Raw genomic sequence first — 20,664 nt, 5'->3', positions numbered from 1 at the left:
AAGTTGTTTTGACAAATTTGACGTTTGTTTAGGTTTCTGAATACCAAATTTTTGGAAACTTCAATTTCAGGGCCAATCAAACCAGCTGGGAATTTTCATAAAATTAGTTGAAAATAGTCTAGATCGTTAGTTTAGGTTTGTTTTGACAAATTTGACGTTATTTAGGTTTCTAAATATCAAATTTGGAAGTTTCAAATTTTCGTCCGGGCCAACTCAACCCCAGCCACAGACCACATTAATCAATGGAATTGGTTGAAAACTGTATAGATCGTTAGTTTAGCTTATAATAGATAATATTTAGCTTATAATAGGGTATAGACTAATAGATTGGAACCCACCAGTCATGTAAGTGGCTTCTTACATTCATATCTCCTATTGTAACAGTCATGAAAGCGTTTCTACGTGTACTGCTGAGGTGAATAGGATTTTTATTAGAAGTTGGCAGTGCATTCTTTCAAAATCATTTTTTCCATTATATCAATGGAACTCATATCTATCAGGAACTATAGTGACTATTGTGACTATAGTGATTATAGTGACTATAACATACTATAGAACTATTGTGTCTGCATCCAGAACTATCGTTTTCTAATGTACTTCTGACAAATGTTCTGCTAACTTCACAATGACCAATAGTGTCTGTAATCTTGTTATTCTTCAATAGGCTTAATTACAGCATTATAATATAGCATTATGACTATTCAACATTGAAGAATATTATCTACCTCTAAACAGAGTATTAAAATATGCTTATTATTACAATTATCTGTACTTCTATAATGAGTGTGAGTGAAATATAATATTGACTGCAGAAAATTTTCTTCATAATAATATTGATTGAGAAATTCACCGGAATGAGTTTTTTCACGTGGGTTAATAACCTGAATAGTTGAAACATAATATATACATCAAAAGTGGGCTTTATAATAAAATATTTATATATAGGCTGACGTGAGAGCGACTAGTCGATGGGTGAAGATGTCAAAAACAAATGCCAGAGATACAAGTCACATGTCATGGTCTCGAATAAAGAGAAGCAGACATAGAGCGAATGGCGCCGAAATGAATACCCTACTCTTCAAACAAAAAAGTAGAAATAAGGGCACTCCGTGCTACGAGCATGGTCATGCTAATCAATGTTGTCTTGTGGACAGTGTTGGGGAAGGCCAAGCAGGTTAATAAATTCGTCAGTGTCCACAACGATAAAGATGACTTTTGGCGCATTAATGCAACAATATGAGCACAGAAGCTAATAAGGGGCATACGTCTGAAAGAATTCTGTCTCTGAATCCAACCAACCATATACTAATGTACCATAGCTAATATTTTTCTATTTGAAACAGTCTACATTATTTCAAAGATTTTCAATAGAAGGGTTCCAGAATTTTGTAGAAAGAAAGCCGACAGTTGGTGACAATGTTGAGGAATGGAGAAGAAGAAGGATGCACTTGTAAAAATCTCTGTATGTCCGCCACCAGCAGTACCTGCATTCAGATGAATTCAACATAAAATATAGCATTATTCAGCATTTATAATAGTTGCGATTCAAAGTCTATCAAAATTTATAAAAAACCGCGGTTTCTCAAAAACCACTCCAACAATTTTGATCAAGCTCATAATATAAATTGACATTGGTAAGATCATCACCTGCCACAAGTGCCATATCTGTGAAGGTGCGTACAGATATACGCGCCGCGAACATGAACAATTCACTTTTAATCAGCTGACTATATCTGTATTTTCACAGAAACAGAAAGATACAGATATAAAAAGGTGGCATCAGCTGTTTCGGATGGACACGTTAAGTCGTCGGTCCCGCTGCCTAAAAAGCAGTCGTTAGGTCATGTCAGAGGCCCTGAAATTGATCAGTTGCGACCTGAAAACTCTGTCACCAGACCTGAGCCAGCCAGGTAACTCGACATTATTATTATTAGCTGATTAAAAGTGAATTGCTCATGTTCGCTGCGCGTATATCTGTACGCACCTTAAGAATTGCAGGTGCTCCGCCTTATCCATGTAAATTTTTATTTTCCATTTCTAATTTCTGAGCGAGCCGAAGGTGAGCAAAGCTCTTATACATGAAATTGTTATTATTTGTTGGGATACTCCTCCTAGACCGTTCGACCAATGGTCATGAAATTTTGCAGAGATATTAAGTTCGACACGGTGACTGCTACTAGCAAATAATATTCTTTATCCGACTTCAGGACTTCTTATTGATTTTTAATAAATTCAGGAAGGTTATTGTGTTATCTTTATTTCAAAAGTATGAAACATTTTGTCCAATATCCTTTTCCACTGAAACTTCGAGGTCAACATTTGAAGTCCAAGACTTAAAAACCAGAAATCCTTTAAGCCACGTTACACCAAAGTTGTTAACAAAATGCTAATAACTCAATCCTTAGATTCTATTAGATTGAACGGAACTTGACAACTCATATGTTCATCATGTGTAACTATGATAAGTTATGTTCAATCTGATGAATCTATAAGGATTAAGTTATCAAGATATTGTTAATAACTTTGGTGTAAACGCAGCTTAAGAGCATTTCATTTATTATATGGAATTCTAAATAATAATATTCATGCCAGATTTCAGCAATTTGAAAAATTGCCATGTTCCATGCAATAGAAAAAGACTTCTTGGTGAAAAAAATCTTGTGAAAAATTATGCTGCTCAATTGATGATTAAATTATATTTTTGAGCTCTACCAACTCTTTCTTCTTTCAACTGTTTCTTATTTCTTTGTATAAATATTTTTCATACCCCTTTTATACCCCTTCACTAACTTACCTGAATCTAACTAAAATACTGTTCTCTTCTAATCTTATTAGTTATACTGAATCGTTGAGAATATTTATTAAGTTCGTTATTATTCTTCTGTTTTCCTTTTTAATTGTAAAACTATAATTATTATATAACTACACGGACACGGACACGTAAGGACAGGACATAATTCACTCTGATGGACAGTATTACAAGAGGCTGTGGTTTTGAACTGCGCGAGGTCTACGGTACTGTTCATTGAACTACTAGTCAGCTGATCAATTTCAAAATAATAATACATCACAATGTGGTAGGTTAAATCAAATTCATATCACATATGGATTTCAAATCATAGTCCTAAACCGAGGTTTATTGTGATAGTGGTTTATTACAATAAGGCTTTGAGCCAAGTTTGCTCAAACCTCTGTTCACACGACCCAACTTTAACACAAACCTTTATTATAAACTAAACCATATAAATATTCTATATGAAGTCTTTGAAGTGTTTATAAACTTGAGATGAATAGTAACTCAAGCCTCCTCCCCTCCTCCTCCTACTCCTTCTCCTCCTTGACCTCCTCCATCACCTCCTCAACCCTCCACCTACTCCTCCTCCTCCTCCCCCAACTACTCCTCCTTCACCTCCTCATCAACCCCACCTTCTCCCCCACCTACTCCTCCCCACCCTTCTCTTCTTCCTCCTCCTCCTCACCCTACTCTTCCTCCTCCTCCAACTATTCCCCCTCCTCCTCGCCCACCTACTCCTCCTGCATTACAGATCTGACTCGACTAAAGTTATAAAAATTATAATGTACAGCAGACAGCATTGGAATATTCAAGAAATAGATTGAGAGTCATAAGAAAATATGATTGGACTAATGTGAATAATAGTGCTTACTATTTAATTTATAAAATCTATCACTTTATTTTTTAATCACACAATAATTATAATACAACTTGGATAAATATAAAAATGAAAATATAAATGAATGTTTAAATATAGATTGAAATACAAACCTCAGTACCCTTTTAAATTATTTTATCACAACATGATTCAGATATTAATACCATTTTCAAGTTTGAAAATGAATCTGAATGTTTCAGACTTGAAAATGGCATTTAATGTACGAATCATGTTGTGATAAAATAATTTAAAAGAGTACTGTGATTTGTATTTCTATTTATATTACAAAAAGCCCTAAAGAAAAGACAAATGAGTGTTTATATGTGATTGAGAAACTACTAGACCATGATATGGCGGAAGGTGTGGCTCGTTCATCAATTGGGCTAGTCAGTCGGGTCGAGCGAGGGGTTGTTACCACTGTCTGAAAAAATGGCTTTTGTGGCCCGGAAAAGGGCCAAGTTTGTTGCTGGTGGCCCTGAAAAGGGACCAAGATTGTTGCTGGTGGCCCTAAAAGGGACCAAGGCAGCTAGATGTTTAGTAGTCGTCGACTGGCGCGATACCACGCCGCGCGAGGTCCCGGGCAGGTCCGTCTGGTGCGAGAGCAGGCCGGCAGGGGCTCAAGTCAATGGTTCGCAGTCTCCACTCTGGTTCACCCGGGCTACGGTGAGGGCTGACCGGGTGATTTACTAGCCAGAGGTCGTGCCGAATCTCCGCCGGGAGGACCTCCTCGACCACTTCCTCGTTTAGAAGGGGGCCTTCGGTCAAACCCCGGGCAGGCAGGGTCGTAGGCTTCCGCTGCACACACTCCGATGTCGGTTCGGCACCCAACCCGCGCATCCAGAACCGCGCGCCAGTTGTTAGGCTGGGGCGCTAAGTCTTGGGGCGCAGCTGGCGCGGCGGTGTACAGCCTCAGCCTCTCCTCCACCTGGCAAAGCCGACGTAGGGCCCTCCTCTTCTGGATTCGGCGGCCGGCTCGGTTCCTCCTAGGCATCGGCTGGGTAGTAGACAAGGAAGACACCTCAGGTTGCGGTTAGTCTCGCCGTGGTTCCCTCATTGGCCTGCTCGCTGCTCTGCTCCTGGTCTCGGTAGTGGTAGGCGCACCCTGGTGGCGGGTGGGTCAACCACTCATTTGGTTGATGCGTGGCGTGGGGAGCAGAGCAGAGCGGCAGGCTGAAAGGTAGCGAACGCGAGGGAGGTATCAACCAATAATTATTATGAAAGTTTGGGAATATGTTGTGTGAATAAGTCTTAAGTCTAGTAACACACCATCAATTTTGAACTTTTTTATGCCATCCTAATAAATTTGATTAAATTGAACAAAATTTGACAAACATATATTATGATGTGATCATGAGTTTGTCAAGCTCCTGGTAGAGTTTATAAGGACGAAAAAAAATTGTTCATTCAAAAATTGATGTGTGTGTAGTTAGACTTTGGACGTTCGATAAAAACTTGTTAGAATTTTTATTGTACAACCAAAACTTGAAGTAGCTTTTAGACACATTGATTCTATATCGCGGACGTGCATTTTCAATTATTTGCTCCAGCTGCTTGCCAGCAGTAACATATTGCCATTTAAAAGCCAAAACATAAACTCCCACACATTTTCTTTTACCTTTGAACCAAATAGAATACAATTTATTAGGTCATGTTTATTTATTTTTTTATTTATTTTTTTTTAAGATTACGTCCTAAAGACTCCAGTCATGGAGTATAAGACAAGTCATGTTATTACATAATAATTCTAACACTAAGTAGTTCAACCTAGTTTAGGTTTGAAAGGAATTCTTGTACACTATAAAAGCTCTATCAACTAAATATTTTTAGTTTGTTTTTTGAAAATCTTCAAATCATCAACACTTTTCAAGATTTGAGGTAGCTTGTTATAAAATTTCCTACCAATATAATCTGGTTTTTGTTCAAATAACCTACTATTGTGACCCATTATATGATAATCTGCTCTGTTTCACGTATTATACTCATGAACATCTGAATTCTGGATCACACCACTCGTTTTCACATGCATTACAACTTCATATACATACAAAGATGGCACAGTTAATAGACCAAGCTTTTTAAATAAAGGCCTACAAGAGTCTAACCTATTCACTTTCTCTATACATCTGAGTGCCTTCTTTGAATCTTAAACACCCTGTCCATATTTTGTTGAGATGAATTACCCCATACTAAAATAGCATACCTAATATGAGATAGTATAAGTCCATGGTAAGCAGTTAACAGTAGTTTTTTATCATTCAGCCTAGCAAGCTGCCGCAGGACAAATACCCCAGATGATATCTTATTACATATCCTCTCAATGTAAGGATGCCATGTTAATTTCCTGTCCAATAAAATTCCCAAGAATGCTACTTTCTCTTCTTGGTCTACTTCATTTTCCTCTACAAACACATTTATTTCTCTATCCTCTACTGAATTATATTTACTTTTGAATTGTAGGAATTGACATTTCTTACTATTTATTGTTAATTGCCTTTGCTTCAGAATTGGACAATTGACTGTACTCCAGTAAAAGCATTTATTTCTAGACTATCTAATAAATAATTGTTAAAGATAAGCGATGTGTCATCAGCAAACACAGAGCTCTGTGATCTTTTAACTCTTTTGGTAATTGGTTCACATACAACAGAAACAGTAAGGGACCCAGATTGAGCCTTGAGGTACTCCAGCCTGGACCTCCAGTTTTTGAGATTTAATTTTTACTATTTCATTCCCATCCACCTTGGTAACACAGAATTCCACTACAGATACTGTGAAACTGTTGGGGTTCTCCCTGGACAGTAAGTTGACGTGGGAGACTCATATAGATCAACTATGCATCAGACTCAGTAGGGTTGTGTTCTTGTTGAGGAGGCTTGTGGATTGTGTGCCTGACACTTTTGTGCGTCAAGCATACTTTGCCTTTTTTCAGAGCCATATAGCCCAATCCTATGGGGACATGCGACCAGTGTGGATAGGGTCCTGTTGCTGCAGAAGCGAGCGGTTAGGGTTGTGGTGAGGGCTGGAAGGATTGATCATTGTAAGCCACTGTTCATCCGTTTGAAAGTGATGACAGTCTTCAATCTCTATATATATGAGTGCTTGACGTTTGTGAAGAAAAATCTAGATTCATTCACTTTAGCTAATGAGATTCATGGTCATGTAACAAGGAGAAACCAGAATATATTCCAGTTAAGAGTCAGATTGGAGCGAACAAGTAGAAGCTTTCCCTCATCTGGTATTAGGTTTTTTAATATGCTACCTAACGAAATAAGAAGCCTGCCCCTTGAGACTTTCAATAGAAGGTTGAAGTCATGGTTGATCTCCAATCCCTTCTATTCTATTAAAGAATTCGGGGAGGCCAACCTAAATTCGATGATTGCCAGCTCATCTGTATAGTAATTACTTTTTTATTATATTTGAAAGTTAGCCACATTACATTTTTAGGCTGTATTAATTTCATCTCTAAGGATTAAAACTTATTTTGCATGTATATATATTCCTAAAGAATAAGTTTAGTGCATTCTGTGATAATAATTTAAGTTGATAATATATTTGTTATTGTAATAATATGACTTATCTGTAAATTGACCTAGCCTAATGTACTTGATGTATTTTTTGGCTGAAATAAATCATTGAATCTAAAATTTGATAGTTATGATCTGATAGATCTGAGCTACCTAACCTGACATTACAACCTTCTATATTTGTGAGGATATTATCAATAATTGTCTGTGAAGTTCGAGTTACTCTTGTATATTCGTGGACCTTAATTTCTAAATTATTCATATTAATAATATCTCTAATATCCTCTGTCATTTTATCCTGCCTGGCAAAATCGGTATTGAAATCTCCTACTACTATAACATTTGTGAAACGAGCGGTTGTAATTTCCAAAAGTGTATGGAGCAGCTCACAAATTTTTGCCAGTCTCCATTTGGTGACCTATAGATACCTAACACTGCTACCTCAAATCGATCATCAATTTTTAACATTAATTAGAGATTATTAATATAAAAATTATCAAACAATATGAGAAAAATAACATTGTAACAAATCATCTGTCTGTAATAATCATTTTAGTAAAATAGAATATTGCTATACCCGATTTCATTCTTTACCTATTCTTCCAGTTTTTTTTAATAATGCAATGTTTTCAAATACCGTAACATTGCCTATTAAAATTACGCCAAAGATAAGGCTAAAAACAGCGTTTTGAAGTGCATTATTGCATTTCGAAAATTACATAAAGTACATCTAATTGAAATTTTGTGAAGTTTATAACAAGATAAGCAATGCAATTTTTACTGATAAGAATGTACTAGAATAATAATGTTTTAACAAAGTGAAACCGGTGATTAGGTTAGTGATTAGTTTCCATAATAGGCCTACATTTTTAATTCATAATAAATTATTTTAAGTTGCTGTACTACTAACAAAGAATCTACTTTATTATTGTAGCTACAATACATACAGCCTATCTAAATAATCTTCTACATACCATAATTTATTTTATACATTAATACAAATAATGTGAAAATGATTCAAACTTTTCTTTTAGCTAGCTCTACGTAACGTATTGAATATATATTGTTACAAAATAAAGTTCCATCCTCATCTCAAGAAGACTGCATTCTTTATTACAACATTGAAACTAAATATCTGATGGTCTGTTTTAGGAATTTTATAATAGAATAAAATCATTTTGGATAAAAATGCCATTTAATGAGGTGACTTAAATAAGTAAAGAACATGTAACATATTATAATGTAACATAGTGAAATGTAACATATTATAAAGTACTCATTGTAGAACTTGGCTAACTGACATTGTCACTACTGTTTGCATATTTCCAATATTATGTGTAGTTATGTACACTAAAATTGGAAAAGCATGATATACAAACAATTACCATAACTTTGCTAATATTAATGAATCAATACATTTGGCTATATATTCAATTTAATATAGGCTACAACTATACAGAGAAAAAGTCAATCTCTTTGAAAAATATATAATAGTTAAACAGAGAATTTTTTTCATTTAACTTATATGCTAAAAGATGACACTACTTGCATTCCACAGTGAATATTTGAAATCACTTACTTTTTGGCATAGGAGGAATGCATTCCACTCCTAATTATAGAAGAGGAGTTTAATCAGCCTCAATATATAACTCAAGTAAGTGATTTTAAATATTCACTGCGACATTATAGAAGTAGTGTAATAAAGATGTAGTAAGTATTTCATCATGGAAAGCAACATTGATTTTTTTCATATCAGTTTGAAAACAGCGGTGTTTTTTTCATCTACAACTATTTATTGGTTCTATAATGGAAAATTTCTACTTTCTGCTCATTTACCATTATTTGCCATTTAATGAAGTGACTAAAATTTAGTAAGTACATGAAAGGTAATTGATATAAAATGAATAATAGTTTTTTAAATCTTGAAAAAAACAGGGATCTTTCGAGCATCTACTACTATTTATTTAATAGTGAGTTTAAACTTTCTGTACTCACTAGACTAACCATTATTTGTAATTCAATGAAGTCACTCAAATAAGTAGAGTACATAAAAAGTAATAATTACTTCCTCATTATCTCTAGGATGTTATACTAATACATCCTAAAAATATTAAAATAATAAATCCGCAGTTTGATCATATCTTGTCTTATCTTGGAGCTGATAATTGTGGTAGATATCCATATAGATTGAAACGCCTATAAGTTGCCGCAACCACTTATCGATTAGGAAATTGAGATACAGTTTGTTACACCGGAGTTTACGAGTCTTTTTAATCAATATGTGGTTGTGATAACTTCTAGTCGTTCAATCTGTTGCTTTACCTCAACTACTAACAGTCCTGTTCATCAATAAGATCGGGAGCGTCACTTACAGGTAGCCCCAACCAAAAGCCTTTCTGTTTCCAGGCATAAGAGGCAATAGTTTTGTCAGAATCCCATCTTTCTTTGCAGCATTAACTCCACGAGGAGTGCACCTAGTTGTTGGAGCAGGGACAGTTTGGTTCTTCTCATGCTTCACTTTAAGAAATTTCAAAGTGGTTTGCTCTCCTTCAAAAGAAGTCTTGTACTTCAGAGACAGGGACCCTCTAGAAAATGATACCTGGACCATATTTGCCAGGTATGGTCTGGGAATGGCCTTACTGATTAAATATATTGATGAATAGTCAAATGGTAGAAAGAAGTCTTCAGGTTTCATACTGACAACAGTCACTTTTTTGGAGTTGCTATTTTGAACTGCTTCAGTGAAGTCTTCGAAGTCATATACTTTGCCTTTCAGTTTAAGTTGTTTTGAAACTTGGTGGTGGAAACTGTCGGCTGACATAAAGGTATGTCCAGCCTCAAGATAGTTGAACTCAATTTCAGATGCCGCAATTTCTTCACTGTTTACAATATAAACCATGTAAGAAAAAAGAGCCCAGTTTTTGTTTTGAGATGAACAGTTATCCATCCACAAGCAAATTTTCTTAAAATCTCTATTTAAAAGCAGAAATTTATGAATACTGCTGCAAATATCCTCTTGTTTTCTGCCAGAAATAGCTTCATGCCATATACAAGCGATTGGTTGAATTTGTGCCTGTTGGCAGCCAACAGGCACAAAAGATTCATTTAATGCAATGATCCTTCTCGTGAATAGACATTCTTTAAATTGTTCAATTTGTGGCAGCATGAGTACTTTCTGCAAATCCATAGAATACACAACTACTGTGGTTTCTGTGTATTCTATGGATTTGCAGAAAGTAGCAGATTCATTGTGAGATTTTCTTGCTTGTTCATACTTTTTTTTATGAAGTGAATAGTTTTGACACACCAAACAGTTTTTTTCGTCCGTTCCTTGGCATGAGACACGTCATGTTTTTGAAATGTCTCACACCGTTCGCACTCTTCGTGGCCAAGTTTCACAAATGAAATCTTCATTTCAGAAATTACATTTCTGTACAATTCATAAGAACAGTTTAGATTTTTATGAGTTTCTATGAAATCGTTGTGCATCACTCTAATATTTATGTCTGTGGGCAGGTATCTCCTTTCTGGGGCATGTTCTCTTCTATAATGATGAACACAAGGGTTGAATTTCAATATATGCTTTTCAATTACACTCCTATCAATTTTATTATGAGGGGAGTGTTTACCTCTTCGATCTGGTTTTGGAGTTATTACGTCAAGAGGCTGATTAAGCACATTGAATACAGCTGTGTCATTATTTTTTTTGTAGCCGAGAGTTGTTATGAAAAATGTTTTGCATACCTGCATGGATTCACCTTCATTATTTTTTAAAAAGTAATTGAAGGTTTTACTTCTTCTAGAGTTGTCTTCATAATTTGCCTATGAGAAACTATTTTCCGATCCACTTGTGTCAGGATGAACATCTTTCTCTCCTCATCATTAAGAAGCCAAAACTGGTCATGGATGCTCTGTCTCCGGTCTTCATTAATTCCACTAATACATTTCCTTTTACAATTTTCAATATTGCAGGGTGGTTGTAATGGGTGTTTTTCTTTCTGTTTAATCAATTTAGTTTTTTTATAGCATTTGGGCTGTGGGAGAGCCCACGTACATCCTTAGTTGTGTGTTGCAATTCATATTCTTAATCCCATCCACTTCTACAACTTGTCCACTTAGATTTTCATACGACTGCAAATAAAGGAAACATAAATGATTATTAAAGACCTAAGATTATTAAAGCAAAAACGTTGACATGATGATCAAATATTATCAGCTGCATCACCATCAAATTATTAAAAATTATTCCAAATCTCACCAGTGTAGGCCTATTAGCAATCTTTCTCTATTGAAAATTATGCATAGAGACAGACAGATGAACAAAAGCAAAAAGCACCCACTAATGAATCCTTGATAAATTATTATATTATAATATAGTGGTATTTATACCCTTACATACCTCAGGAACATTTGGAATGGTACATCCTTAGATGAGTGTTGTAAGTCAATAATAGGCATCAACTCCTCATTCTCATCCACTTCACAACTTGTCCACTTAGATTTTCATACGACTGCTCAGGAACATTTGGAGTGGGTACATCCTTAGTTGTGTGTTGCAATTCAATATTCTTATCCCATCCACTTCTACAACTTGTCCACTTAGATTTTCATACGACTGCAAATAAAGGAAACATAATTGATTATTAAAGACCTAAGATTATTAAAGCAAAAACGTTGACATGATGATCAAATATATCAGCTGCATCACCATCAAATATTAAAAATTATTCCAAATCTCACCAGTGTAGGCCTATTAGCAATCTTTCTCTATTGAAAATTATGCATAGGGACAGACAGATGAACAAAAGCAAAAAGCACCCAATAATGAATCCTTGATTAAATTATTATATATGCCTTTACATACCTCAGAAACATTTGGAATGGGTTTATCCTTAGGTGAGTGATGCAAATCAACAATAGCCATGAACTCCTTATTCTCATCCATTTCTACTTGTCCATTTACATTCTCATACGACTGCAAATAAAGGAAGCATAATTAATAATTGATTATTAAAGACCTAAGAGTACTGAAGCAAAAATGTTTATCTGATGATCAAGTAAAGGAAGCATGTTATCAGCTGCAATAATATCAAAATAATGAAAATTGATGGCATCAAATATTGGGAATTGCATAGTTTTTTGACTATGCCCTTATACTTTTATCTTAACCTAACTTATTTGTTTGCATGTGATATCTCATTGTAGGTTATAAGTTATTCCAGGAACACAAAAATATGAAATGGAACATTAATGGTTCAAAATTTGATTTGTAAATTATTCTAGAATAAATTTTATAATGAAGTTTCAAGCTTACCTTACAGTCAGAAGAAGGCTTCCTAGGCCTACAACATTTTTTCGAAATATGTTGTATGTACTGACTTCTGCAGAAACATTGACCACAATTTTCGCACTTCATACTCTGTATTTAATTTTTTACTCAATACACATCAGTATAATATTAAAAATAGTCATCATCAACTAGAACCTCGTTCTAGTCTAGCAAGTCCTCGCAAGACTAGAGAACAGGAAATGCTTTCGTAGGCTAGTTATTTCCCTCCGGAAAGTTGTATCTGTGCCAGCTGTATCAGATGATTCAGTTATCAGCTGACAACAAGAGATTCATGTAATGCATAGAGTGAGTAGAACAGAAATTATAAGAGTGCCTTCAAAATTCAATGTTCTGGTACCTATACATTTTAATGGTAAATTATTTTTCCGTAAGTGACTTTGAGTGAGACTATACCAAGCCAAAAAACAGTAAGTGAGGAATACTATTCCAGAAAGCCGTAACTGCTTTTTACTTACTGCTTTTGGCTAAGTAAATCATAGTTACGTATTTTAGCCTGGTATTTCCAACTTTGTTAGTAAGATACGTTGAGTAACAGTTTCATATCTCGAAAACGGCTGAAGATACGGTGTTTCGCTTGTATTTTTGGATTCCTCGACCTTCAAAACATTAAAATGTGCTCTTACCTCAAAATGTGAAATTTTGCAGTTACGGCCTTTTCGTTTACCACGGCAGTGTGGTAAAGCTTTTACAGAGTGGAAACGTGGAACGATCCTATCGTTCCACTCAAGTTTATTTTTGTTTACATTTTTGACTGTCGACAAGCTCACCAGTCGAACAGTTTATACCACCCGTTGTATTCGTTGTTTTTCTTCCGGCAGCAAACTGCATTTTAAAAAATCATTTTGTAATTTATATCAAATATTATAGATAAAACTGTAATAACTAGTGAAATCTAGCATTGCCATATAATAAAATATATACAGTTTGTTACCGTAATTCAAACTAGTCTTTCATTTTTAAAATGCCGAAAAAAAGAAGCCCCGTCAGCATCATCTGAATCTGATTCGGATTCAGGACCTGATGATGTAAGTAAATTGTCAAATTTTTTCTGTACTCATGATTATCAATATTTTCAAGTTCATTTCAAACGGTGGTCAAGTTCAAATGATGTGAAATGTCACTTAAATTATTCTATTCTGCATTATTTGAACTTGACTTGACCACCGTTGCTCATTTTTTTAGGTTAGAACGACGAATGAAATCTAGTAAAGGTAACTTAATTGCAAGAAATAACAAGCCTTAGGGTTTAATAATAATAGTCAAAACCTACCAAATGATAATATTATGTAAGAAAGGAAACACTTGAGTATATAGTTTGCGAAATCTAGCTTTAAGTTTGAGACCTATACAATCGACAGAGGTGGTCCTTAATCATGCATTAGTGCTAAATTGTTGTCGATTATAATTAAAGTACTTTTAAATTATTCAATTTCTGTTGATTTTGAAGAAAAAATCAACGTACTCTTTCAATTGATACCAAGGTATCTAGCTGGTATCAAGTAGGCCTACTTATTTATTTATAATAATATAGACATATTGTATTATGGGAGCTAAATCTGATGAATCGACAGATATCACCCTGAAATATTTTAAAGAGGGGGAGATCTCATCATTTCAATTTACATTTCAGTTGGTTTCATCTTTCTAGGTAATGTGGTAATTCTATAGCCTAGTGAGTTCCACGTTATAATGGCAGTGGAGAAAGTTAGGTGAACAACGTTACTGATCCTGTCTTGTCAATGCCTTCTATAGACGGTAGCTGATACAGTTTTATTGATTTGATATCAACTGTTCATTCTCATTTTAAATAATTATATTTTATTGAGAAAGAAATTATATTCTTCGATAACTTAATAATGAATTTTTATAAGTAAGGTAAAATATGTTGTTAATTAATTCTACATTGTTAAAAGCCGATCTGGCAACAGAGCAAAGAGAGAAAGAGATAGCTGTATCTGTTGAATAGATTTGTTGAATTATAAACAAGGATAGCAATATCTTTGCTAATAAAAAACACTGCCATTATAACGTGGACCTCAATTTAGTACTGGGATCACCATTTTAATAGACTATGCAGGCCTACTTCACTGTAATTTCAATATTACTGTTAATTCAATCTATAATAAATAAATGAATCGGGTTATACACGTAGGCCTACGGGATATGTATTTCATCAATGACGCATCATCTTTTACTTACTTTTACTTCTTATGTCTTCTCCGCAGTCTGCTTGACCGGGGAATCGTCTTTTTCGTCCCATCGTGGGGGTGGGTCGGTGTTACTTTTATTTAAGGTGTGAGAAAGTGTGGTCATCAAGAATTCTGCAATGCTATAGTATGGTCTGTCCATCAGGTATTGTTTTAGTCTTCTATGAAGGTGTTGTCATTCACTAGGTTTTATGTTGCCAGGAAGCAGGTTAAACAGGTATGCCCCGAATAGGCCGGAGATTTACTATACTTCTTAAGTCGATGCTGGGGGAGGCTTATGTCATCCACGTTGCGGTTCTATAACTGTGCTTATCTCGTCTTAAAGCACCACTAGGCTTAGGCTTTGGTTTACCACTAGGATGAGGGATTCCAGGATGTATATGGAGATCACTGTGAGGATATCTGCTTGAAGAGTGGTTTACAGTGTTCTATGTAGTTTTCTCTTAGTAGGATTCGCACTGCCCTTTTTTGTATCCTTAATATTCTCTCGAGATTTCCCTGTGCTGATGATCCCCATGCAACGATGCCATATCTCAGGTGTGACATAAATAATGAGTGATATATGCGATTAGTGCTGTCCTCTCATCAGCAATATTTCGGATTCTGCGGATCTCGTCTTAATTACTGGAATGATTAACTTGTCATTTTGCATATAGGTTCTTAATTTACCGAGGATGGTTATAGGTATATTTTCAATTCTTCAAGATCTCAGTCGCTCCAGTTTGTCAAGTTTTTTATTAGACCTTTGAGAAGCACGGGTAACCTGCTAGTATTCATAAAATATTGTCGGTTTTCAGAGACACATCATCACGTCTGAACTACTGGACTGATTAATTTGAATTTTGCATATAGATTCACAATTTACCGAGGATGGTTATAGGTCTAATTTCAATTATTCAAGATCTCAGTAGGTCCAGTTTGTCAAGTTTTCATTTAGACGGGTTACTTGCTAGTGTTTAAGTTACTGAATATTGTTGGTTTTCAGAGAACACCCCAACCTCCGTCGAAAAAGTCGAAGCCAGCTAAGTCGGAGGGAGGAGATAAAGGAGGCTCTGGCTCCTCGAAGAAGAAGAACTCAGAAGGTGATTATGAATGGGAGCTGGAGGGGACAAAGGCGGTCAAAGTACGCGAATTCAAAGGGAAAATCTACGTCGACATTCGCGAGTACTATGAGAAGAACGGCAAACTTCTACCTGGAAAGAAAGGTGAGAAAACTGGTCTTATTATTCAGTCAAGGTTCATAGAATAATGTAAAATCATAGAGAAAAATTAGGGTAAGTGGATATCCCATGGTATAGGGTGTTAATTTCGCAACTTTTAGGACAACCGTCCACTGGAACCGTATTCAACCGATCCGTTCGGCCGTTGGATCGGACGAATCTGCCGACAGTTTATTCGGCCTAATATGGTTGTCTATTGGAACCGTTAAAGTCAGTCTAGTTCATAAGTTGGCTGTTTGCCAATTATTGTATTAACCGCTACCAAAATGTTTCATAAACAATGACTATATAGAGATTTGAAAATTGAATAAACAAGTATCCACTAAATTAGTTATTTATTACAATAATTTTACATTCAGATCATATTCGTTCAGCAATCTTTGTCCACAGATTCCTATGAACATCACGACGATGATTGTCACGCATATCCCACAATATTGAACATGCTCTTGAACCAAATTATCAAACTATCATTGTCACAGTTAAAACTTTATAAAACAGAACATCTTCAAAAAACAACAAGACTGTGAACAATTTTAGGTTAGGAACTCTTTGTTGTCTCAGCTCGACTAGTTAGTTCGTCCGGATAGAGCCGGAAAATCCCATTCAATTCGGATCAAAAAATTTATCGGCCGGAGACGGCAGAGCACAATAATAATATTCAAATTTTATTCACTCGAAATTCATACAAAATATTTAACAAAGTATAAGACAAAGTTACAAGTGAACAAGATACTACTCACAAAAAAAGTACAGTATGTTACTGGACTTTGTCCGCGAATAGGAGTCAGATACAAAGTGTATTTATAAGTAAGATTATCTATTTTATAAATTGATATAGTCTAAGATTTAGTAGGTCTAGGAAACGGAGTGGGAAGAGAGAGATTTAGAATTTAAGTATGATGATGAAGATGAAGTGAAGATGATTGAGTGCAAGTTCGCACATACATAAAAAAAAAAAAAACATTTTTAGTATATCTTACCATATAAATTACACCCATTTGTAGAGAAGGAGCGATAATACTAGCAATCTACAGAGAATAATATAATTAAAATAACAATCAATTCCATAGTGTAGTATATTCAACAGAAAGACAGTTATTAGTGACATCATCGAGACAAAAACGTATCACACAGAATAAATTGATGGACTATGTAGTAGTCAATACAAGGTTGGATATATATTGAAACTTATTAACTTAAAACCTTAAAGAAGCCTTCCACCTCGACTGGCGAATGAAGCCATAGTCAAAGCTTAGTTTTATTCATGAAGTGTTTAAAAGCCGTTTGAACCTGTTGCAATGGACAAGCATATATTCCTTTCTTTGTTGGGGGATCGTTTGGTAGTTTTCGGCCGATGCTAGTTCGGACGAAAACGGTTCTAGTGGACGGCCCCCCTTTCTGTTAACTCAAGCCGATTACTGTAAATTTTCACGTAAATTTGACGTTGCTCATAACATCTATGTTTGATAGCGATAAAATTATATTTTTTTCATTTAACTATTTAATTATTAACTGTTTTGGTAGGGTGAGAGTGTGATGAACGGCACAATAAGAGATGCTACCAGCGTCACACAGCTTCACGGGAAAGAACTACGTGGACTATCGCCTTGAGATAACAATAAAAGTTGTGACATAAACGCCCTATACCGTGGGATATCTACTGATGCTATTGTTTCTCTATGGTAAAACTAAAGAATAGCATAGAGAAAATATAATTTAAGAAGATATCCCATGGTTTAGGGCGTTCATGTTCAAAATTTCACTGTTAACTCAAGCTGATAGTCCACCCAGTTTTAATATCTTCTTCTTATGCTATATTTTCTTTATGTTATTGGTTTGCTTAGTAGCGTATTGATGCTGTTGTAGCTGTAAATCGGTCCAGGGATCAACTTGTGAGACCGTGACTGTACTGTGTGTAGTGAAGAGTGAGTCATTAATGCTCAGTTTCATCATAGAGAAAATATAGCATAAAAATATATCTCATTCTATAGGGCGTTTATGTTCCAAATTCCACTGTTAACAAAGCCGATAGTCCTACTAGTTCTTTCCCGTGAAACTTTTGACGCTGGTAGTCTCTCATACTGTGCTGTTCTTACACTCTCACCCCAACAAAACAGTAATAATCGACAGTGATCGGCTTGAGATTTCAAAAATCGGCTTGAAAATTGGAACGTGAACAACGTATACCATGGGATATCGTCTTATGCTACCTTTTCTCTATGGTTGTATTCAGCTATTTGAGTCAACCAGCCAACATTCTGTGATTTCATAACTGGGAATAGCAGTTGGCTTCTTGAAATGAATAAATTTCGGGCTACTTTCTTTTATTTATAAAATAGAATTATTATAGTACCCTTTGAAATTAAAAAAAATTGATTAAGAATACAATTGGCTTCCGCCCGAAATAGTTTTAGATCGTATCTGTAGACAACACCATAGGGAAAAGATAGCATAAGAAGATATCCCACGGTATAGGGTGTTTATGTTCCTAATTTCATTGTTATTTGAAATTACCGAGGGCGTTAGTCAAGCTATGTGACTCTGGTAGTCTCTCATACTCTGACGTTCTTATACTCTCACCCAGATAAAACAGTAATAATAGACAGTAGTCGACAGTAATCAGTTTCAGTTAACAAAATATCGGCTTGAAATTTGGAGCATTAGCTAACTATACCATTGGATAACTTCTTATTATTGAGCAATAATGTATTTATGAGTAACATGCCAGAGAATAATAACAGAATTAGGGCCGAGACACACGAGGCGCTTCACAGACGAGTTGGCAAGACAGGCCAGGAAGCTCTCCGATTGCCTCATTCTCGATACTTCAACCAATCATCCGATCGGAGCTTCCTGACCTGTCGTGCCGTGACGACTTGTCTGAAAAACGCCTCGTGTGTCTCGGCCGTTATTGTGATGGAGCTGTATAATTATGCTTGTAGAAATTTGAATTCTTTTTATTTTCCAGCCGCAAATTTCATCATTTTTCTCTTCAATAAAATGTATCATTTATGTAGTAGGCCTACCTAAGTTATGAAAAAACTTTAAATATACGGGAACTTTCTGAGCCTAAAAAATTTAGTAGAAACCCTGATAATTATCAACAAAATTATACATCTCTCTCTCCCACTTTTCTCCCAGATTCTGTTTAGCTTTCTTTCTAACAGGAAATTCTAAGTTTTAGTCTTGAATTATTGTCTCACAGAAAAAAAACTGTTTTTGTGTGTTACAGGAATCGCTCTAACAGTTTCACAGTGGAGAAAATTGAATGAAATAGCTGGAGAAGTGGATGACGTTGTAAGTTCATTGTAATTGAAAATCTTCTAATATGTCATATCCATTGGACTCTTCTAGAAACACTATTATCTGCTAAGTATTTGTCCATCCAAGTATTGTAACAACTCAGAGTGACTGAAATAATTATGATTATTACAAAACCTAGAAGTTTCTCTTTTCACATTACTGTATTGTTAATGAGATGTAATAGGCTACATATTTATACTATGTATCTTACAGCCAATTAAGTGTGTTTAATTTTTCTCTATCACATTTTCAAAATATTTTCCAATAGTAAAAATGTCCATCAATCAATATTTTTTCCCTTCAAATTGATACGCACTGTGTATTAAAATTATAAATATTTGTACAGTGCCAACTAGAGAATTTTTCAGTTTTTTATATATCAAGTTACATTTCATCACGTTGTCTCTAAAGAACATTTAAAAATATTGAGAGTCAGTCCCCAAAAATCTCATAAATTGTTGAATTAATCAACAAACAAAATGGTCTTCTACTACTAAATGTTGAAGAACTTGATCAAAAATTTATTATTATGCATTTAATTAAATAATGGGTATTGATCAATTTCCTTGAATCAATTTTTCCCTGCACATTGATGTGTAGGATTATTATTTGTGATCATATATTAAATATATATCTAGTATAATCGAAAAAGTGTAGAATTAAGGGTAGAATCGTTCAGTTTGTCAACATTACATTATTACATAATTATAATTTCGCATTATTGTAAGTACAGTAGGCTTATCAGTATCACAAGAGGTTTGATAAAAGGAAAAAATTTAAAAGTATACAACAATATAATTTCAATCAATCAAGTACACATCATTACAGCGACAGTATCAATATGTCAGTACATACATACATGTATATCTACCAGATTAAAAAGAATCCATAGCGATACTTATGACGTTTATTTGTTGAATTTTGTTCCTTGCATTAGATGTGTACTTTTTATAAATTCTTTTGTTTAGTATCTTACTATCTTGCTAGTGTTGAATAAAGTTAAGAATCGGTCAGTTTTTTCATAGATGTTGTTTTATGTAATGGTCGTTTTCCCAGTGTAAGTTTGAACCAAATAATGTTAACAACATTAGGCTGGCCACGTATGAACGTTCTAACAAGCCAATACAAAAACTGAAATGATCTCTGATTGGCTAATTCTCAGGATTCTGAGCCAATCAGAGGACGTTCTGGGTGTTTTTATGCTTGTTGAAACCATTTTCAATCGCCAGCTATATATCAAGTGGTTCAAAAAGAAAGAAAATTAATATAGTATAAGAAGATATCCCATGGTATAGGTCGTTTATGCTGCAAATTTTAAGCCGATTTTTGTTAACTTAAGCCGATTACTGTCGACTACTGTCTATTAATACTGTGTTGTTGGGGTAA

General features: G+C 34.9%; 1 protein-coding gene across 1 annotated transcript; it reads left to right on the top strand.

The window, feature by feature from the left end:
* Positions 1-12,821: 12,821 nt before the first annotated feature.
* Positions 12,822-20,302, top strand: LOC120349729 (RNA polymerase II transcriptional coactivator-like). Its single transcript, XM_039420278.1, has 4 exons — positions 12,822-12,830; positions 13,442-13,570; positions 15,738-15,957; positions 19,208-20,302. Exons 1-4 carry the CDS (start codon positions 12,822-12,824, stop codon positions 19,285-19,287), a joined length of 438 nt encoding a protein of 145 aa, XP_039276212.1. The 3' UTR covers positions 19,288-20,302.
* The last annotated feature ends 362 nt before the right edge of the window (positions 20,303-20,664 follow it).

This window comes from Nilaparvata lugens, chromosome 2, assembly GCF_014356525.2.
Source record: "Nilaparvata lugens isolate BPH chromosome 2, ASM1435652v1, whole genome shotgun sequence".
In the NCBI taxonomy this organism is placed as follows: domain Eukaryota; kingdom Metazoa; phylum Arthropoda; class Insecta; order Hemiptera; family Delphacidae; genus Nilaparvata; species Nilaparvata lugens.
This window is presented reverse-complemented; position numbering and strand designations above follow the sequence as displayed.

Excerpts from the sequence above, each read along its gene's own strand:
- LOC120349729 (XM_039420278.1), top strand. Across the intron at positions 13,571-15,737 it reads CGGATTCAGGACCTGATGAT|AGAACACCCCAACCTCCGTC; the intron begins GTAAGTAAATTG and ends GTTGGTTTTCAG. Across the intron at positions 15,958-19,207 it reads ACTTCTACCTGGAAAGAAAG|GAATCGCTCTAACAGTTTCA; the intron begins GTGAGAAAACTG and ends TGTGTGTTACAG.